The 19916-nt window shown below is 39.4% G+C and overlaps 1 protein-coding gene across 1 annotated transcript in view; it reads right to left on the bottom strand.

The window, feature by feature from the left end:
- The window catches only part of CFAP47 (cilia and flagella associated protein 47), a 507991-nt gene that overhangs the window by 478159 nt on the left and 9916 nt on the right, over nucleotides 1-19916 (bottom strand). The window contains exons 4-8 of the mRNA XM_042241764.2: nucleotides 15055-15193; nucleotides 12660-12888; nucleotides 12057-12217; nucleotides 9752-9873; nucleotides 7308-7543 (exon numbers count right to left, since the gene is read on the bottom strand). Coding sequence (XP_042097698.1) covers nucleotides 7308-7543; nucleotides 9752-9873; nucleotides 12057-12217; nucleotides 12660-12888; nucleotides 15055-15193 — 887 coding nt within the window. The remainder of the gene's footprint in view (nucleotides 1-7307; nucleotides 7544-9751; nucleotides 9874-12056; nucleotides 12218-12659; nucleotides 12889-15054; nucleotides 15194-19916) is intronic.

Here is a 19916-nt window from a genome sequence, read left to right as displayed (position 1 = left end):
TGCCCTCTACACTCAAACTGAATTAACATATTCATATGGCGTCCACTTAAATTGTTGCCCATCCTATATATTTTCTCAACATAACCCCTAGGGACAGCCCATCCCTAATCAACTGTAACTAATTTTATTCCTATCATAAATTAAAAGCCTTCCCAGGTGGCTGTGCTTCGCTGGAACAGCTGTGAGGAGATACCCCATCCACAAGGGCAAAGGAGAAGCCCCAGCAAGATGGAAGGAGGGGTAAATTTGCATTTGGAATCAAACCCCATTCCTGCCAGAGACACTCAGAGGGCTCAAAACAAACCTTGTGTGCACCAGGACCCAGGGACCCCACAGAGACTGAGACAGAACTGTGTCTGAGCATCTCCTGTAGAAGTACGGGTCAGCAGTAGACTGCCACAGGGGCAGGAGCTCTGGGTGCAGCAGACTTGGGTATGGCATAAGCCTTCTTCAAGGAGGCCGCCATTAACCCCACCATAGAGCTACCAGAACTTACACAGGACTGGGAAATAAACTGGGAGGGCACAAAGATAACCTTATGTGCAGCAGGACCCAGGGAAAGGACCAGTGACCCCAAAAGAGCCTGACCTAGACTTGCCTGTGAGTGTCCAGGAGTCTCTAGTGCAGGCATGGGTTGGCAGTAGCCTGCTGCAGGGATGGGGGCACTGAGTGTAGCAGTGCGTGCAGGGGACCTTTTGAAGGAGGTCACCGTTATCTTCATTACCTCCCACCATAGTTTGAAACTGAAACTGAAACTGAAGTCGCTCAGTCATATCCGACCTTTTGTGACCCCGTGGACTGTAGCCCACCAGGCTTCTCCATCCATGGGATTCTCCAGGCAAGAACACTGGAGTGAGTTGCCATTTCCTTCTCCAGAGGATCTTCCCAACCCAGGGATCAAACCCAGGTCTCCCACATTGCGGGCAGACCCAGGGATCGAACCCAGGTCTTCCCCCAGGTAAACAGCAGGGAGGAAACACAGTTCCACCCATCAACAGAAAATTGGATTAAAAATTTACTGAGCATGGCCCTGCCCATCAGAACAAGACTCAGTTTCCACCTCAGTCAGTCTCTCCCATTAGGAAGCTTCCATAAGTCTCTTATCCTTCTCCATCAGAGGGCAGATAGACTGAAAACCACAATCACAGAAAACTAACCAATATAATCACATGGACCACAGCCTTATCTAACTCAATGAAACTATGAGCCATGCCATGTAGGGCCACCCAAGATGGACGAATCATGGTATAAAGTTCTGAAAAAATGTGGTCCACTGGAGAAGGGAATGGCAAACCACTTCAGTATTCTTCCCTTGAGAACTCCATGAGCAGTATGAAAATGCAAAAAGATAGGACACTGATAGATGAACTCCCCAGGTTGCTAGGTACCCAATATGCTACTGGATATCAGTGGAGAAATAACTCCAGAAAGAATAAAGCTGCTGCTGCTGTTAAGTCACTTCAGTCGTGTCTGACTCTGTGCGACCCCACAGACAAGAGCCCACCAGGCTCCGCTGTCCATGGGATTTTCCAGGCAAGAGTACTGGAGTGGGGTGCCATTGCCTTCTCTGAGAAAGAATGAAGAAACCAAGCCAAAGCAAACAACACCAGTTGTGGATGTGACTGGTGATGGAAGCAAGGTCCGAAGCTGTAAAGAGCAATATTGCATAGGAACCTGGAATGTCAGGTCCATGAATCAAAGCAAATTGAAAGTGGTCAAACAGGAGATGGCAACAGTGAACGTCAACATTTTAGGAATCAGAGAACTAAAATGGACTGGAATGGGTGAATTTAACTCAGATGACCATTATATCTACTACTATGTGCAAGAATCCCTTAGAAGAAATGGAGTAGCCATCATAGTAAACAAGAGTCTGAACTCAGCACTTGGATGCAATCCCCAAAATGACATACTGATCTCTGTTGGTCTCCAAGGCAAACCATTCAATATCAAGGTAATCCAAGTCTATACCCCAACCACTAATGCTGAAAAAGCTGAAGTTGAATGGTTCTACGAAGACCAACAAGACCTTCTAGAACTAACACCCCAAAAAGATGTCCTTTTCATTGTAGGGGACTGGAATGCAAAAGTAGGAAGTCAAGAAACACCTGGAGTAACAGGCAAATTTGGCCTTGGAGTACAGAATGAAGCAGAGCAAAGGCTAATAGAGTTTTGCCAAGAGAACGCACTGGTCATAGCAAACACCCTCTTCCAACAACACAAGAGAAGACTCTACATATGGACATCACCAGATGGTCAACACCAAAATCAGACTGATTATCTTCTTTGCAGCCAAAGGTGGAGAAGCTCTATACGGTCAGCAAAAAGAAGACCAGGGGCAGACTGTGGCTTAGATCATGAACTCCTTATTGCCACATTCAGACTTAAATTGAAGAAACTAGGGAAAACCACTAGACCATTCAGGTATGACCTAATTCAAATCCCTTACGATTATACAGTAGAAGTCAGAAATCAGGAGACACGGATCAAGACCATCCCAAGAAAAAGAAATGCAAAAAAGAAAAATGGCTGTCTGAGGAGGCCTTACAAATAGCTGTGAAAAGATGAGAAGCCAAAAGCAAAGGAGAAAAGACAAGATATACCCATTTGAATGCAGAGTTCCAAAGAATAGCAAGGAGAGATAAGAAAGCCTTCCTCAGTGATCAATGCAAAGAAATAGAGGAAAACAATAGAATGGGAAAGACTAGAGATCTCTTCAAGAAAATTAGAGATACCAAGGGAACATTTCATGCAAAGATGGGCTCAATAACGGACAGAAATGGTATGGACCTAACAGAACCAGAAGATATTAAGAAGAGGTGGCAAGAATACAGAGTAACTATCCAAAAAAGATCTTCATAAGCCAGATAAGCACAATGGCGTAATCATTCTCCTAGAGCCAGATATCCTGGAATGAGAAGACAAGTGGGCCTTAGGAAGTATCACTATGAACAAAGCTAGTGGAGATGATGGAATTCCAGTTGAGCTATTTCAAATCCTGAAAGATGATGCTATGAAAGTGCTGCACTCAATATGCCAGCAAATTTGGAAAATGTAGCAATGGCCACAGGACTGAAAAAGGTCAGTTTTCATTCCAATTCCAAAGAAAGGAAATGCCAAAGAATGCTCAAACTACTATACAACTGCACTCATCTCACACGTTAGTAAAGTAATGCTCAAAATTCTCCAAGCCAGGCTTCAGCAATATGTGAACTGTGAATTTCCAGATGTTTAAGCTGGTTTTAGAAATGGCAGAGGAACCAGAGCTCAAATTGCCAACATCTGTTGGATCATCAAAAAAGCAAGAGAGTTCCAGAAAATCATCTATTTCTGCTTTATTGACTATGCCAAAGCCCTGGACTGTGTGGATCACCACAAACTGTGGGAAATTCTTCAAGAGATGGGAATACAGACCACCTGACCTGCCTCTTGAGAAATATGTATGCAGGTCAGGAAGCAACAGTTAGAACTGGACATGGAACAACAGACTGGTCCAAATAGGAAAAGGAGTATGTCAAGGCTATATATTGTCACCCTCCTTATTTAACTTATATGCAGAGTACATCATGAGAAATGCTTGGCTAGATGAAGCACAAGCTGGAATCAAGATTGCCAGGAGAAATATCAATAACCTCAGATATGCAGATGACACCACCCTTATGGCAGAAAGTGAAGAACTAAAGAGCCTCTTGATGAAAGTCAAAGAGGAGAGTAAAAAAGTTGGCTTAAAGCTCAACATTCAGAAAACTAAGATCATGGCATCCAGTCCCATCACTTCATGGCAAATTGATGGGGAAATAGCGGAAACAGTGGCAACCATTTGGGGGGGGGGGGCTCCAAAATCACTGCAGATGGTAACTGTAGCCATTAAATTAAAAGACGTTTACTCCTTGGAAGAAAAGTGATGACCAAACTACACAGCATATTAAAAAGCAAAGACATTACTTTGCCAACTAAGGTCCGTCTAGTCAAGGCTATGGTTTTTCCAGTAGTCATGTATAGATGTGAGAGCTGGACTATAAAGCATACTGAGTGTGGAAAAATTGATGTTTTTGAACTGTGGTATTGAAGACTCTTGAGAGTCCCTTGTACTGCAAGGGGATCCAACCAGTCCATCCTAAAGGAAATCAATCCTGAATATTCATTAGAAGGGATGATGTTGAAGCTGAAACTGCAATACTTTGGCCACCTGATGCAAAGAGCTAACTCATTTGAAAAGACCCTGATGCTGTGAAAGATTGAGGGCAGGAGGAGAAGCGGATGGCAGAGGATGAGATGGTTGGATGGCATCACCGACTTGATGGACATGAGTTTCAGAAAACTCCCGGTGTTGGTGATAGACAGAGAAGCCTGGCATCCTGCAGTCCTTGAGGTTGCAGAGAGTCAGACACGACTGAAGTGACTTACACACACACACATACACACAAATTTAAATATAGCCAATTACTACCATTTCCCTCTATATATTTCATGCTGTAATATTTCTCTTGTTTCCTGGGTACTTGGCCCATTTGTAAGATAATGCTAATCAAAATTGAATTTGGATGCCATGATAAGTTCTGAAACATCTTATTTCAACTAGCAAAAGTAAAGTATCAAAAGGATGTAGGACATATCCTTCCACATTATATATTCACCAGAGCCTTTATTTTCTTTGGGCTATTATTTTCTATCTTTTCTAAAACACTGCTATTTTTAAATCTTTTACTCATTTTGTTCCTCTCACTACAGTCTTTCTCAACTTCCATCTCCATTCTCTCTTTCTCGTGTAAAGCACTTCTATAGGAAAGTGATAATTGGTCTTTCAGCTTCAAACTCTTTAACACTTGGAGCTGGCTGCTAAGAGAAATTGACCAGATTCCTGTGATCCTTGCCAATTTCTCTGATCAGAGAAAATCAGCTATGTTTTGAAAGATATGCAGGTTATTGGAGAAAATGAATTATGCTGGTAAGGTCAAGAGACAGACTAAAGGAAGTGTATGTGCTGTGCTGTGCTTAGTCTAAGAAGCCATTAAAAAGAAAATGTTTAAAAAAAAAAAAGAAAGAAAATGTTTTGCATAAGGTGGTTAGCATGTGTTATTCTCTGAAGACTAATTAGCTCTATTGAAAATGGGGGGAGGGAGTGTCATTCTAATGAAGCAGGAAGAGTTACACATATGAACTGCATGCATTTAAACATGTATACAATAGCTGTTGATTGCCACTGGGAGAAAGCTTCCATCAATAACTTTATGAACCATACCACTATGCATTGGAGGAAAGATGATAAGGTAAGAACCCGAGGTGAAACAAACCACTCCTGTCTAATGGTGTTTAGAACAAGACTCAGCAAACTTCTTCTGTTAATTACCAGACAGTAACTATTTAGGCTTTATGAACCATACCACTCACAACCATTTAATCTGCCCTTGTAGCATGAAAGAAGCTATAGACAATAGGCAACAAATAAGAGCGACTACATTCCAATAACAGTTTACTTAAAACAAAACAAACAAAAAAACAAGTGGCAGAGGATTTGGGAAAAGAACTGAGTAGTGAGAAAAAGCAAACCCGACATCCACAAGCTGTCCTTAGCGCTCACAGGTACGTCTTGGCGTTCAACTTCTGTGCTCTGCACCGATACCTCTACAAGGCCTCCGCCAATTAAGCATTTCGTTTTCAATTTTAAAATTCAACTCAACCTTCACGGTCTGGCTCATACGTTGCCATCTTGGCAGACCTTTCTATCTGGCTGGAGGTTCTATATCACCTTGTTACAGATCTGTTTGAAGACATTTGGCATTCTTCTTGAACCCTACCTGTTTGTGTGTATGTCTTAAGCTTCCGTAATGCATTAAAAAATTTCTTACCCAGCAGAGCGCTGGAGGGAAGAAGGCGGCATCCCAGGTTCAATCCCCCGGGCTGTTCCAGGCCAGGCATTGAGCGGTGCGGGCTGGGTCCGCGCAGGGCTCCCGCCGCTACCGTGCGACCCTGTGGGTCCACTCATCGCCCGGGGCTCATGGCCAGAGCTGGGGCGCATCTACTGCCCACGCAGCCGCAGCCAGCTGGACCCAAACCGCTGACGTCAGGGAGCAGCCCCGATACACCGCCCACCTGGATGGGCCGCAGGTGGCGACCTGGCAGTGGCAGCCGGATGCATCCCTGCTGCGCCACCCGGAGGTACTCTACGACTCAATCCTGAACTACCAGCACCAGTGCCAAGACTTCTCCCTGCACTCAGCTGATGACTGCGAGCCTCCTGACACCAGCCTCGACCCCCCACCCCTCACTGTGCCCCTGATGCACATGCCCATGACCAGCAGTTGCAGGGCACTTTCCACAGCAGCCTCTTAAGAGCTGGCCTGGGAGGATGCATCCCTCAGCAAGTCCTCAGACTAGTGCCTGCTTTCCCCCTACCGCCTCACCTCACAGGAGCACATAGACCTGGGCCTCTTGGTGGCAAAACTGCCGCCACCACCTCTCTCCTGGCACTGGGGCCAGAAACCAGGCTGCAGCCTCTGCACATGGCACTAGACTTCCACTTCCCGCACATGTGTGCACCCAAGCTTGGCCAACCATCCTCAGCTCTTGGGATGGGGAAGAGGGCCTGGTTCCCATTGCCGTTTCACCATTTGCTGCTATCAGCAGCCGCTGGCTCAGAGGCTTCCTGCCTCTGGTCCCTGGGTTCCACTGCCCTAGACACGGGTTCCAGGACCATGCCTGGATCCACCCTCGTGAGAGAGGGTCAAAGATCCGTGCTGGATATTTAAGTTTAGGGGTCAACATCCTGGGCACATAAATAAATACTCTCTCAGGAAAAAAAAAAATCCATAGAAGAAGTAACTGTTTTGCACTTCTTTGCTTTCTCTACAGTGGTTTTTTTTTGGTTTTTTTTTTTTTTTTGGCACATGAAAGGCACGTAAGAAATAATTACGAATATTGTACAGGTACCGATACAAACCGATACAGGCTTCTCTGGTGGCTCAGACAGTAAAGCGTCTGCCTGCAATGCGGGAGACCTGGGTTCGATCCCTGGGTTGGGAAGATCCCCTGGAGAAGAAAATGGCAATCCACTCCTGCACTCTTGCCTGGAAAATCCCATGGATGGAGGAGCCTGATAGGCTACAGTCCATGGGGTCACAAAGAGTCGGACACAACTGAGTGACTTCACTTTCACTTTCACTGATACAAAAGTATTCATAACTAGGCCACAAAAGAGATTAAATTTCTAAACACTGGTACAACAAATGTAGGTTTAATCCTCTGCCTGGCTTTTTAGTCAACCTTAAACTATTTAAAGCATATGAAACATAGAATGATAATCTTACCTGCATACATCCTTCATCAATCTTGCCCTTTTGAGGATCAATTTTAAAATGTGCAATTTTTTTAAAGTGGTACATCAGAGGAAGGGATTTGGATCGATTTTGCATAACACAATGAATCTCTGAATGTCCACCCATGAAACAAGGTGCAAAATTAAGAATCCTTCCAGGATCAAACTGTAGTAAGACTGGAAGTCCTGAGCCTGTCAGGGCTAATTCCACTTTGTGAAATGAGTCACCTGTAAAAGCAATAATAGTTTGTTAATATTAAAAGTGTTTTGGGAACCCAGAATATATTTGCTCAGTCCAAACAGTGTCATCTGAAAGACTTGATGAGACATGGGTATCTAATTCAATCTTTCATTCAACAAAGTTACTGAATGCCTTCTCAGTGTTGGTATTTTTCTTGACCTTGGGAGTACAGTAGTGAATAAAACAGGCGATGTCCTTGCTCTCATGGATTTTACATTCTAGTGAAGTGACACTGACAATAAAATAAATAGGTAAAGTAATGTGAGACAGAGTACAACGTCTTGGGGCTGCTCATTTATATGGGAACTCCAAAAACAATTGATAGGGAGATGTGAGCAAAGATATAAAGGACCCTGGAAGAAAATCATGGGAAAAAAAGTTTTTAAGTGTATTCTAAATACAGAAAACAGCAAATACAAAGACTCTAACATAGGAATGACTTGGCATGCTCAGAAAAAACAAAAGGTGGGGGGAACCCTCAGGAATGAAGTATGGCTGCAGAAGAGTAGTAGAAGAATGGTAAGAAAAGATCCAACATAAGATATACTTTTGACAGTAGAGATAACAAAATTTGCTGACTGATTGCAGTAGAATTGGAGGTTGAACACAATAAATGATGACGCTAAGGTTTTTGACATAAGCAACTGAAGTGATGGAATGAAATGGAATGAAGTGATGGAAGAAATGAAGTCATTTCTTGAGGCAGGAAAGACTTCAGGAGGGACAGGCTATGGGGAACCAATAGTTCTTTTTGGACATGTTAATTTTGAGACATCTGGTAGAAATCCAAGTGGAAATGTCTTATTAGGTCACTTATTGTATTTGTCAGCTTAGAGTGAAGATGAAGGAGGAAGAACTGGGGTTTTCAGGGAAGAAGAGAAGCTGGGTGAATACTAATCTCAGATCAGGAGAAAGTGAAGGAGTGGAGGAATGTAGTAGTAATGGCAAATACCAGGACTCAGTTGGGATTAATGGTTTTGTGCTTTTCACTGGCCCAATTAGCTTCTGAGGTGCAGCCCTGGAGTAGGCTGAGAGTTGAATTGAATCAGATTAGAGGTTTTCCACTCAGTCACAGTGGGAGTTGAGCCAAGAGGTTTACATACACTTGGGAGAAAGTGATTAAAATTATGAGCAATGGAATATAAGCTGAGCAACAATGTAAATATGAAGTTTTGGAGATACAGTACTAGAAAAGAAGGTAGTCACTATGAAATGAGGGCTCTGATTGAGTGAAAGAATAGTTTTGCAGAGAAAGTATTACAACTAGAATCCCCAAAACAGGGTTTATATTTCTTCACTCATGCTCTTACTAGCCAATCCAAGATTCTAAGGCAAACCTAGCATCTCTATCTCTAGCATTAAAAACTAGACTAACTTGAAAGCCTAGAATAAATGTTCTGTCTATGATCAGCAGACAGAGCTCAGGATCACCAACTATGGCATAAATAGTAACAGAGCAATCAATTTCTGCCCTAGGAACACTGTTCAACTCTGCTCAATGACAGCACTCATACCAACATGCAAATCTTCTAGACTCTTATCTTGCCATGGTCATCTTTCTGGATTTCAACTCTCATATGCCTATATTTTTATTTTCTCTTTGATCTTTCTTGCTAAACTGAACTTCAGCTCCATTTTCCTCACTGCAACTCATCCAACATTACCTGAAATGTACAGAGTCCACTGCATTTTTACATGTGACCTATGAAGCACATGCACTTATGAATATTCTATAACAAGATGCTGCATCCTATCTTTTGATACTAGAACTTTAGGTCTTATTCTTTGACTGTTACTTTATGTAGATCCTAAGAGAGCTAAAGGTTTGGTAAAGATGAAATAGATCATTTGTTCCCATATTAATCTCTAAGAGAAAATCTAGGCTTACGAAGAAAAGAAACAAGGTTGCTTTGTTTTTATTTTATTTAACTCTACATCACCATGTTTATCTACTGTCCTCTTAAAATAACTAAGTCATTTAACTTTTAAATTGGAAAATTATTATATAAATGATTCTGAGGATGACGTTTATCAATGTTCCACAGAAGACATGTTAAGGTCTCTCGAATGTTTGCATTTTCATTCTAATCAATAATTATACATTTCATTAAATTGCCTCTACATATATTGCTGTCTAAACTTTTAAAGAATTTAAACAGCTATATATTTGATGATAATGTTCATTTCATACTTACTTTTGATGATTTGATTATCATCTCTCAAAAACCCATCTTTACTTCCTACAGACTCAAATCTCAAATAAACAGCATAGTCTTGCCTATGTGAAGGATCATTCTTTTGACCATCAATGATTAGCCTGTGAAAAAATTACAATCAATTATTTCTAAAGCAAAGATGACACATTTTATTAATCTCTCAAAAGGGACTATCAACCCAATACCTAAATCTACACAGATGGAATTCAGCAATAAAAAGATAACTGTGATCCATTTCCCAAAATTACCACACAAGATACTGAGACTTGCAAAAGAAGGCCACACTCATATATGTGAAGTCAAAAAGACTGAGTTCATGATGATATTTGCAAGATAAGTAGGATTCAAATATACTAAGTTGTCAAACTCTTGCCTCCAATGTCACTTTCTGTGTAAAGGATTTTCTTTCCAGGCCAACTTCATTGCTAACTAAGGTCTCTGTTCAAGTCTCTATAGTGGTCCTTCCTACCCCCAGGTGTAACTGCGAATCTCTGGTACATATCTGTGTCCTCCCATGAACTAAGCATATATTTCTAACCACATTCTTGTTAGAGGAGAAAAGGCAATTTGGAGAATAGGAATTGGTAATAGCCAAATATTGGCAGAGGAGAAAAGCAAAGGAAAGATGAGAAGAAAGGAAATAGGACCAAAGACACAGATGGGTTATATCACAGGCTTATGCTATGACAAACTTTACTTGCCTTACCTGCTGGTTCTGCTGCTGCTAAGTCACTTCAGTCATGTCCGACTCTGTGCAACCCCATAGATGGCAGCCCATCAGGCTCCCCTGTCCCTGGGATTCTCCAGGCAAGACCACTGGAGTGGGATGCCATTTCCTTCTCCAATGCATGAAAGTGAAAAGTGAAAGTGAAGTCGCTCAGTCATGTTGAACTCTTCGTGACCCCATGGACTGCAGCCTACCAGGCTCCTCCATCCATGGCATTTTCCAGGCAAGAGTACTGGAGTGGGGTGCCATTGCCTTCTCCATTGCCTTACCTAGAGCTCAGCTTTTTAGCACTGGATACACAAATATATACACAAAAGGTTGATGTGAAATATTACATAGGAATTCAAACAGCATATCGAGAATACCTTTAAGACTACAAATCATATTTATTTCTGAGTTTATGCTAGACTCTCAAATAAAATGAACATATTGCCGTGAAAAGAACATTTAGAATTTCAAAGATCGTGTATTAAACAGAATCTCACAGACTCACCAAAGAAATTTCCTGCATGAAGGGATGATTAATAAGGCAATTATAGAATGTACAAATAGAACAATTACTTGATTTATTACCCTCCTTAAATTAAACCACAACTCAGTCTTCATCAGACAATTGGTATCACCAAGTGACCCAGCTGCCACAGAAAGAAATACATTAAACATTGCCTTCTTACAAAGGTCAACATACTGACAACTGGATCAGTTATTATCATACATTACAACCTCTCAAGTGTACCTGAAATTGCTACTGTATATTTAAAACAGTATTGCCAATTATATTTTCAAACTAAATAACCAAACCAAGCACAGGGAAAACTACACATTGGCAAAAGTCCTAAATTTTGTATGAATTTCTGCAACCAAGTGTGGTTGATCCCAGCAGTACTAAAGGCTTAATATTTCTGATATTCAGTCTAAGCATTTGGCCCTGGCAGGAGCACTGCATCCTCTTTGAAGGCATCTACAACAAATTCCATGCTCCTAGCCACTGCGTGACTATTTCTGGAAGGACAATAAGGTCTTGGTCGAACAGACTGGTCTGTGGCCACAATTCAAAGCAACCCCAAACTTTCACCATCTCATTTCCACAAGGTCTGGAGAGATTTTTAATTTAAAATAAAGTGTTTACTTTGGCCACCTCATGCGAAGAGTTGATTCATTGAAAAAGACCCTGATGCTGAGAGGGATTGGGGGCAGGAGGAGAAGGGGACGACAGACGATGAGATGGCTGGATGGCATCACTGACTTGATGGACGTGAATCTGGGTGAACTCCGGGAGTTGGTGATGGACAGGGAGGCCTGGCGTGCTGCAATTCATGGGGTCGCAAAGAGTCAGACACAACTGAGAGACTGAACTGAACTGAACTGAAAGTCTTTACAAACATTTTTAAATATTGGAAATAATGTTAACCGTGTTAGAAATATTTAAAACCATAATAAGAAAAATCCAATTTGTGTCTTCTGCCAAGTTTTACTATTAAAATAAATCTGATGAATGTACCATTAATATACTTTCCATTAATCAATAACACCATAATGAAATTAATTTTTGCTTACTTTGGGCTGAAACAAAATGTAATTAAACTCTTTTGATAAGGTAGTAACCTCCCTTCATTAGGAACACAGGAGATAATTGTGGTAATATCTATGCTCTTTATTTTCCTTAAGTAGGTGAGATTATTTAAAGCAACATCTGTTCTTTGTTTAATATTTGTACCCTGTAATATAAAATCAGAAATAAAAGAGTATTAAGGCAAACATATAAAAAGTATTTTAAAATGTGGTCATAAAATAATTATTGAAATTCCAGAGGCTAGATATAGAGAAAATGTATGTCTTTAAATTAACATACATAAATTTGATCAAGGCACCTCATAAAACTTAAAGAACTATTGAAAAATTGATGAGAACATACACCCCCACAATTAGCCACTAAGATATATTAATACCCATTAGTTTATTTCAGATATAGATTACTTCAAGGTCAGCTTGATTTACTAAACTTTTTGAGGTCACCCTTGGAAACACGTGAAACGAAATCATATCTTCACGTTAAAACATTTTTAGAGTAATTAAACAGCTTGTTGGTTATTAGTAAGTTCAAAACAATCTGTTTCAAAACATAATACCTGATCTTCCTCCGTTCCATTATTTACTTACCAATTCTTCTCCAATGGAATCATCTTGCATTATGGCTACCCAGTTTACAGGTTCTGGGCTATTATTGTACAGAAGTGCACGTTCAATCTTTGACGTTCCAAAGAAAACAGAGCCAAAACTTATGCATTCCAACTTTTTATCATTATTTATGTTTAACAATTCAATAATCTGCTCAACCACATGAGCTCTGATATTCAAGAATATGTCTGGACGATCTTGCAAACTCACTCTACAAGATAATGAATAATACGTATATATTTTAACTAGAATTCTATACACTTTCTCCTAAATGTTTATATAAACAGAAATTTTATAAAATCACATTATAATTAAAATTCGAAGACCTAAGAGAAGTTCCTTTCATGTATGTGACAGAGACTGTCATCTCCTTCTGTCTGAACCTGCAGAGTAGAATGGCATATGTGCAACCTAATTTATTGTCTCCAGGAAACAACAAAGATGGAAAATAACTGCGTGAATTGACCTAAAAAAATTTATGGATATTTCCATTTCTCCTATTATTCTGTAAATACTAGAGTTAGATAGGAAGATTTATATGGCCACCTCTAGTTCTAGAATTCTGAGATTCTTTTCTAATCATCCCATTTCCACAAGGCCACTCACCAACTTCATCTTTATCCTAATAACCCAATTCTCTATGAAGCAAAGTATCTTGGCAAAACTCCACTTATTTGCTGAAATGAATATCTCCCCTCATAAAACTTCATTTTTCAGACTAATCTGAATTTACTGTTGAAACTTCCTTTACCTTACATTTATCCCTCTCTGGCATAAATGCAATCCTTTTGAATCTTGCCCCATCAGATAGCACAAATCAATGACCAAACCACAACCATCACCAAAGTCCTTAACTTACACTCTATCTCTGTCACATTGGGCATGGTTAATATCATCTCTTTACACATCTCCCCTCACTTAGCTTTCTTGACACCATACTTCATGGTTTTCCTTCAACTTATTTACACTCTACTTTTTATTCTCCTAAGACTTGGGTATTTTGTAAATTCCATGAATAATGCTGTTTCTCTCCTACTCTTTTATACCCTACTCTCTTTCTCAAAGTTATTTTTAACACTTCATGCTTCATCTACAACTTATGAACTGACAACTCTCAAAGCAATATACCTAAACCAAATTTTTTTATGGGACTCAATATAAATAAATCTAATAGGCTCCAAAGGATTCTGAAAGCAAATCAATTCCAGCATTACAACTGGAATCAAGATCTTCTACCACAGACCTGAACTTCCTCTTACTTTGTCTTTCTATAATCAGTTACTAAATATAGTCAAATCTACCTCCATAACACACCTCCATTCTGCACACTTCTCTCCATATTCCCAATCTGTACCTTAGCTGAGGCCTTTATTATTTCTCTTCTGCCTTACTATTATAGTTGCTAGTCAGACTATCCACTCCACATCTGTGCTCCTTGATTTTGTACACTGCTATTAATGTGAGCTTTCTAAAATGAAAACTAATTAAGGCACCCCATCCTAAAACTTTCCTGAGATTCCACAGCCTTTACAATAAAACCTAAGTTTGTATCAGGGCTCACAACTATTTCTCAAACATTTTTTTTTGAACTGTGGCCTTCAGTGAGAAATGCATTTTACACTGCAATGCAAAATACACACACACACACACACAGACACATGAAACAAATTTTACAAAATGCCATTTGAACTTAGTATGTGAGATGCATTCTGATGTTTTCTATTTCATTGTTTTAATACTAGTGGTGACTCATTATACTGACTGCATATCCTGCTAATGAACTGAGAAGTATAGCAAAAAAAAAAAAAAAAAGCTTTCCTATAAGGTCCTTAACTGGACCCTGCACCATTCTGTTTTTCTGGTTTCATCACTCCTCACCTCCATCTCTTTGCCTCAGATCTCTAGATGTGTAACACTGTCTATTAACCTCTAGGAAGTCATCTTCTACTTGCTCTGCCTGAAATCATTCCTCTAACCTACTCCCATCACCAACATCCACCTCTCCTACACACACACACACACACACACACACACACACTCAGCCCAAATCACACCATTGCTCTTTGCTGGCCAATTTCTACTCAACAACAGGTGTTTTGTTCAACTACTATCTCCTTAGTGGAGCTCTTTCTTCATCCATTCCCTCACGCCCTCAAAATTCAAACTGAGCTCCTACTAGGTGTACCCATATGCCATTCTCCAGTTCTTCACATTTGTTCAGTCTCCAGTACTTGGCAAACAGCAGATACTCAATGAATGAATGCTGACTCAAAGAACAAAGAAGCTAACATACATTCAAAAACAACAGGCATATATGAAAAGAGAAACAGGAAACTATCAAGCACTACTAGAATTAAGAACCATAGTATACACTCACTTTGCCAATTCATTTACAACCATGGGCTGGTCTGCACAGAAATCCACTTTAATAACCACTGATGACTTGGGCTGCACAACACCACTGGCTGGAAAAATGACAATGGGTAGTTGGCCCTGGTATTCTATTTTAAAGATTCCTAAGGAGAATGAGAGCAGATGGTTTACATTTGGATCCTTTTAATGTTAACATTCACTCACTTAGTAGGGGACAGACACGCATTACAGAGTATGTGGTCTACTGTGGACCAAGAATCACACCTTTGATTGTAAGTCCAGTCTCTAGGGTCATCCAATAAATTTGAGCCTGGTGTTAAGACTCAACCCTCACCAACAGCTAAAATATACTGTCTGCTTACTTTGCTCAGACACTCATGCTAAGAGCTATGCATATGTTATTCTACTTAGTCCTCAAAATGAAATCTATGATACAGGCTCAAGCATTACCTCCATTTTATAAATAAGGAAATAGATACTTAGATAGGTCAAGTTACTTGCCCCAAAATACACAATTATTATGATAGATTAGATGATCAACTCCAATTCTTCAATCTTCTCTGCATGCTTACTGTTACACTCCCATGGATTAAGTATGTTTTCCTACCCCTTGACTGGGCCTGATCATGTGATTCACTTTGGCCAATAGCATGGAGCTAGAAGTGACATGTCAGCTCCAACCTCAAATGTTCTCCTACTCTCCTACCACTGAAAGTGTTTCTTTTGAGAAACTGCTGTCCCTTTGGCCCATGCCCCATAAAGAGCAAATGTGGAGCAGAGAGAGCCACCCAACTGACTCACAGACCTGCAGTGAGTAACAGATCAGCCTGGCTGCCTCAACCTGAAGCAGAGTCACCCAGTTTAGTCAAGTTCCTGCTAATCTGCATAAAAGCATTAGTCCAACTGTTTGCAACCCCATGGCGTGTAGACTGCCAGGGTCTTCTGTCCATGGAGTTCTCCAGGCAAGAATATTGCTTTTTTAAGCTACAGAATTATGGTATGGCTCCTTCCACATCAATAGTTGACTACTAACAACTAATAACTAATAGAGCTGGGATTTTCACCTGGATGTTTCTGACCACAGGGCTTATACTTATAGCCACCACTACTACTCATTATTTTTTCTGTCATTATGTAGTTAATGTAGTTCATAGAGGAAAAGGGTGAAAGGAATGAATTTCTAGAATAAAAAAGCATATGAGAAGAAGGGCACAAATATTTTTTATTCTGAAAGCAGAAATGGTCCATAGTTTATGGTAATGTCTGGTGCCTATATTAGAGCATGCAGTCTATATCAGATACTATCTCCTTTTCATCTCTGTAGTCCTGGCACCCCACACAGTGCCTAGCACCAAGCAGTGGTCAAAATGTCCAACAGATGGGAAGTAGCCAGTCATGAGTGTCTTTGATATCACTATACAATATTAACACAAATAAGCATGCTGCCCACATAAACAACTTTGAAGATTCCTAACTTACCAGTTTTAAATCACATTTGATGACATTTTCCAAAATTATTCATTTAACTTAGGAGAATGAAAATATTAGCATAATAAAAGTATTGAAAATGTAAAAAGATAATAAAACTTTAAGTCCAGAAATGACCTGATGAAAAACGGTAAACAAACTCACAGTAACAAAATGTGTTAATCCAATCATTTGTAGACACATGGTAAGGACATAAATATTTATTTTTTTCTGTCATAAAGCAAAAATATGTAAAATTAAATCCACTACAAATAAACAAGTATCATTCACTCAGTTCTCCAAGAAAATAAAACTATATGAGTTCAGTTAAGGCTGAGTCTAAAGTCAATGGTCCAAAAGCTTATCCAGGAACAGCCCCTAACAAAAGAACATTGTTGAATATTTTAAATATATTAAAATAGTGAGTACACAAATATTACTGTGTCTTATGTAACTTTAATGCTATCAGTAATAATGAAATATTTGACTGTTTTATTTTTTAATGTTAACAGCAGAAGCAAGGACATCATCCTAGGAGAAGGGTGTCATTGAAGGAAAGATGTTACAGATAGAATTTTTGTCATCAAATTTTCATTTTTTTAAAGATATGAAATTGGTCAATGTGTGGAGAATGAACTACAAGCAGATAAGAAGAGACTCCAGAGAGGTAATTTAGGTTGATATAACTATAAGGCAAAAAAAGATGATGACTTGTTGTAAGAAAAAAAAATGTGACAATGGGACAAAGAAAAATAAGATTACTGACATAAGGATGTGGATAGACATGGTTTAATAATTGACTCAGTAAGAGGGTAGAGGGTGAAAAGGAGGAAGGTGTCAAGGATTTTGCCAAATGTTTGACTTGGCCATCTACATGGTGGTGACATTCAATGAAAAACAGAAAAGGAGAACTTTGGGGGAGAAGTTGAGTAGTTTAGTTTTAGACGTGTTAAGTCTGAAAAACCTGAAATAAACACAAAGTCTTGTATAGATGTCAGTTAAGTAACAGGAATGGAAGCGATTGCCCAGGGAGAGCAGAGTGGCTGAGAAAATGTGAAGGTTCATGACAAATGCTAAGGAACACTCACTTCTAACATACTGAGAAAAGGAACAGCGGTCCACAAGAGAATTAAAGAAGATAGAGAAAAAGAATAATTCTAACATCAACTGTATTTATTGAACATTTAATATACGTCAGAGAATGTGTTAAGCATTTTATTAATCATCATTACAATTATACAAGGAAGGTATTATGTTTATCCCTAATGTATAAGTGAGGTAATGAATATTCGGGAAGTATAAATTATTTGACCAGGGCCTCCCAGCCAGTTAATACTGTAACCAAGATTTGGACTCTGGAAGACCTCACTCAGGGTCAAATCAATTAAATGAATGCTCACTGAATGCCTAGTATATGCCCAATGCTGTGTCACACATGAAAAGTATGTTGAGATTTCATGGCATTGATTTCCAAGAAAACAGACAAAAAATACACTGAGAATAAGTAGTGCGTGCTTCTCTGGGTAAGAGAGGATTCTTAGGACCACTTCTGGGTCTGATCCAATTTGGCAAATTTCCTGCTTTAGAGATGATGCTAGGCTTTTCTAGACAGTGATGTAGAGAGAGGATGCTGATGATCAGGGGAAGAGAGGCAGTGGGCATTAAGAGCAAGAGAAAGGTCATATATTCGGGGTAAAATAAACCTAAAGGAGTCCTAAGGTAGCCGTTGAAATCCAGGAACAGTATAAAGATCACTCTATGGACTTTTAAGACTATTCCACATAATAACATGGTAGTAGAAAAAGTACCCAAAGATTCAAGAGAGGAAGAGGGAAATGTTTGCAATTCAAAAAATGCTAAGATTTTTTTTCAATCTTCAATGATTAAAAACTAAGAAACAATAAAAACATAAACGAGGAAATTGAGTTTACCAGAGCACAAAACACTAATATTAGAAACATCTTAAAGACTAAACCATGTTTTTTCAAAGTGAAAAGATAAGCACTACTTGGTAAGTTATGCAAACATTCTTACAAGGGGCAATACAACAAAATGTATTTGACAACATGTAGCTAAATCCATGGATAGTTACTCCATAATAGATTATTAAAGAGAAAGCAATGGCACCCCACTCCAGTACTCCTGCCTGGAAAATCCCATGGACGGAGAAGCCTGGTAGGCTGTAGTCCATGGGGTCATTAAGAGTCGGACACGACTGAGCAACTTCCCTTTCACTTTTCACTTTCATGCATTGGAGAAGGAAATGGCAACCCACTCCAGTGTTCTTGCCTGGAGAATCCCAGGGACGGGGGAGCCTGGTGGGCTGCCGTCTATGGGGTCGCACAGAGTCGGACAAGACTGAAGCAACTTAGCAGCAGCAGCAGCAATAGATTATTAATATAAGACATCATGAAGTTGTTACATAGATAAACTCTAGTATCTATCTCAGTGAGAGTACCACAGAGAGAAAACACAGCTATATAAATCATGAACTTGCCGAGTGTGGCTTTTTGATGTTCTCTTAAGTATATATAAGGGCTTCGCCGGTGGTTTGAATGGTAAAGAATCTGCCTGCAACGCGGGACTCCCAGGTTCAATCCCTGGGACAGGAAGATCCTCTGGAGAAGGGAATGACAACCCACTCCAGTATTCTTACCTGAAGAATTCCATGGACAGAGGAGCTTGGCTGGCTACAGTCAAAGGGGTCGCAAAGAGCAGGACACGACTGAGCAACTAACACTTTCACTGAGTATTTGTAAACACTTATTTTTTGACTCTAAAACTATAAAATATTTGTCACATAAAATCCTTTTGGAAAATTTTATTAAAATCATCTTTGGTTGCTGAATCTATTTTCTGCTTAAGTGTTTTTCTTCATGAAAATACATAATTCTCATGAATATTTATATACTGTGCTTATGGGTAATGAGGACTTTATGACACTTTATGGGCACTTGCTACTGTGAATATAAAACATACTATCAATTTTGGTAAGGGTAGAAAAAAATATTCATCTCCAAAAATGAGGGACAAAGGCAGCAGAAAGAAAATGTGTTTCACTGATAACAATTTGTTTCAGTTTGTAAGGTAATGGCAATTAATACTTCATAATACTCAATTATAATTTACCCAGAATAGTATTAACGACAATACCATGCACACATAGTAAAACTTAATGTGAATTATTCTTCCTAAAATGTATGGACTCAGGTCCATATGTGTACTTTTATTAAGTAAGTAATATTAGTCAATTAAAATTCAAACATATATTTTTTACTTATAGTTTTTATATGTAATAAAAATGTACAATTTGGTAAGATTTTAGAATAAAATCTAGAATTTAGAATCAATTTAGAATAAATTTAAAATAAAGAGAGGATATGATCAAAGCGTTAAAGA

This window comes from Ovis aries, chromosome X, assembly GCF_016772045.2.
Source record: "Ovis aries strain OAR_USU_Benz2616 breed Rambouillet chromosome X, ARS-UI_Ramb_v3.0, whole genome shotgun sequence".
NCBI lineage: Eukaryota > Metazoa > Chordata > Mammalia > Artiodactyla > Bovidae > Ovis > Ovis aries.
Note: the sequence above shows the minus strand (reverse complement) of the source record. Positions and strands in the feature narration are given on the sequence as shown.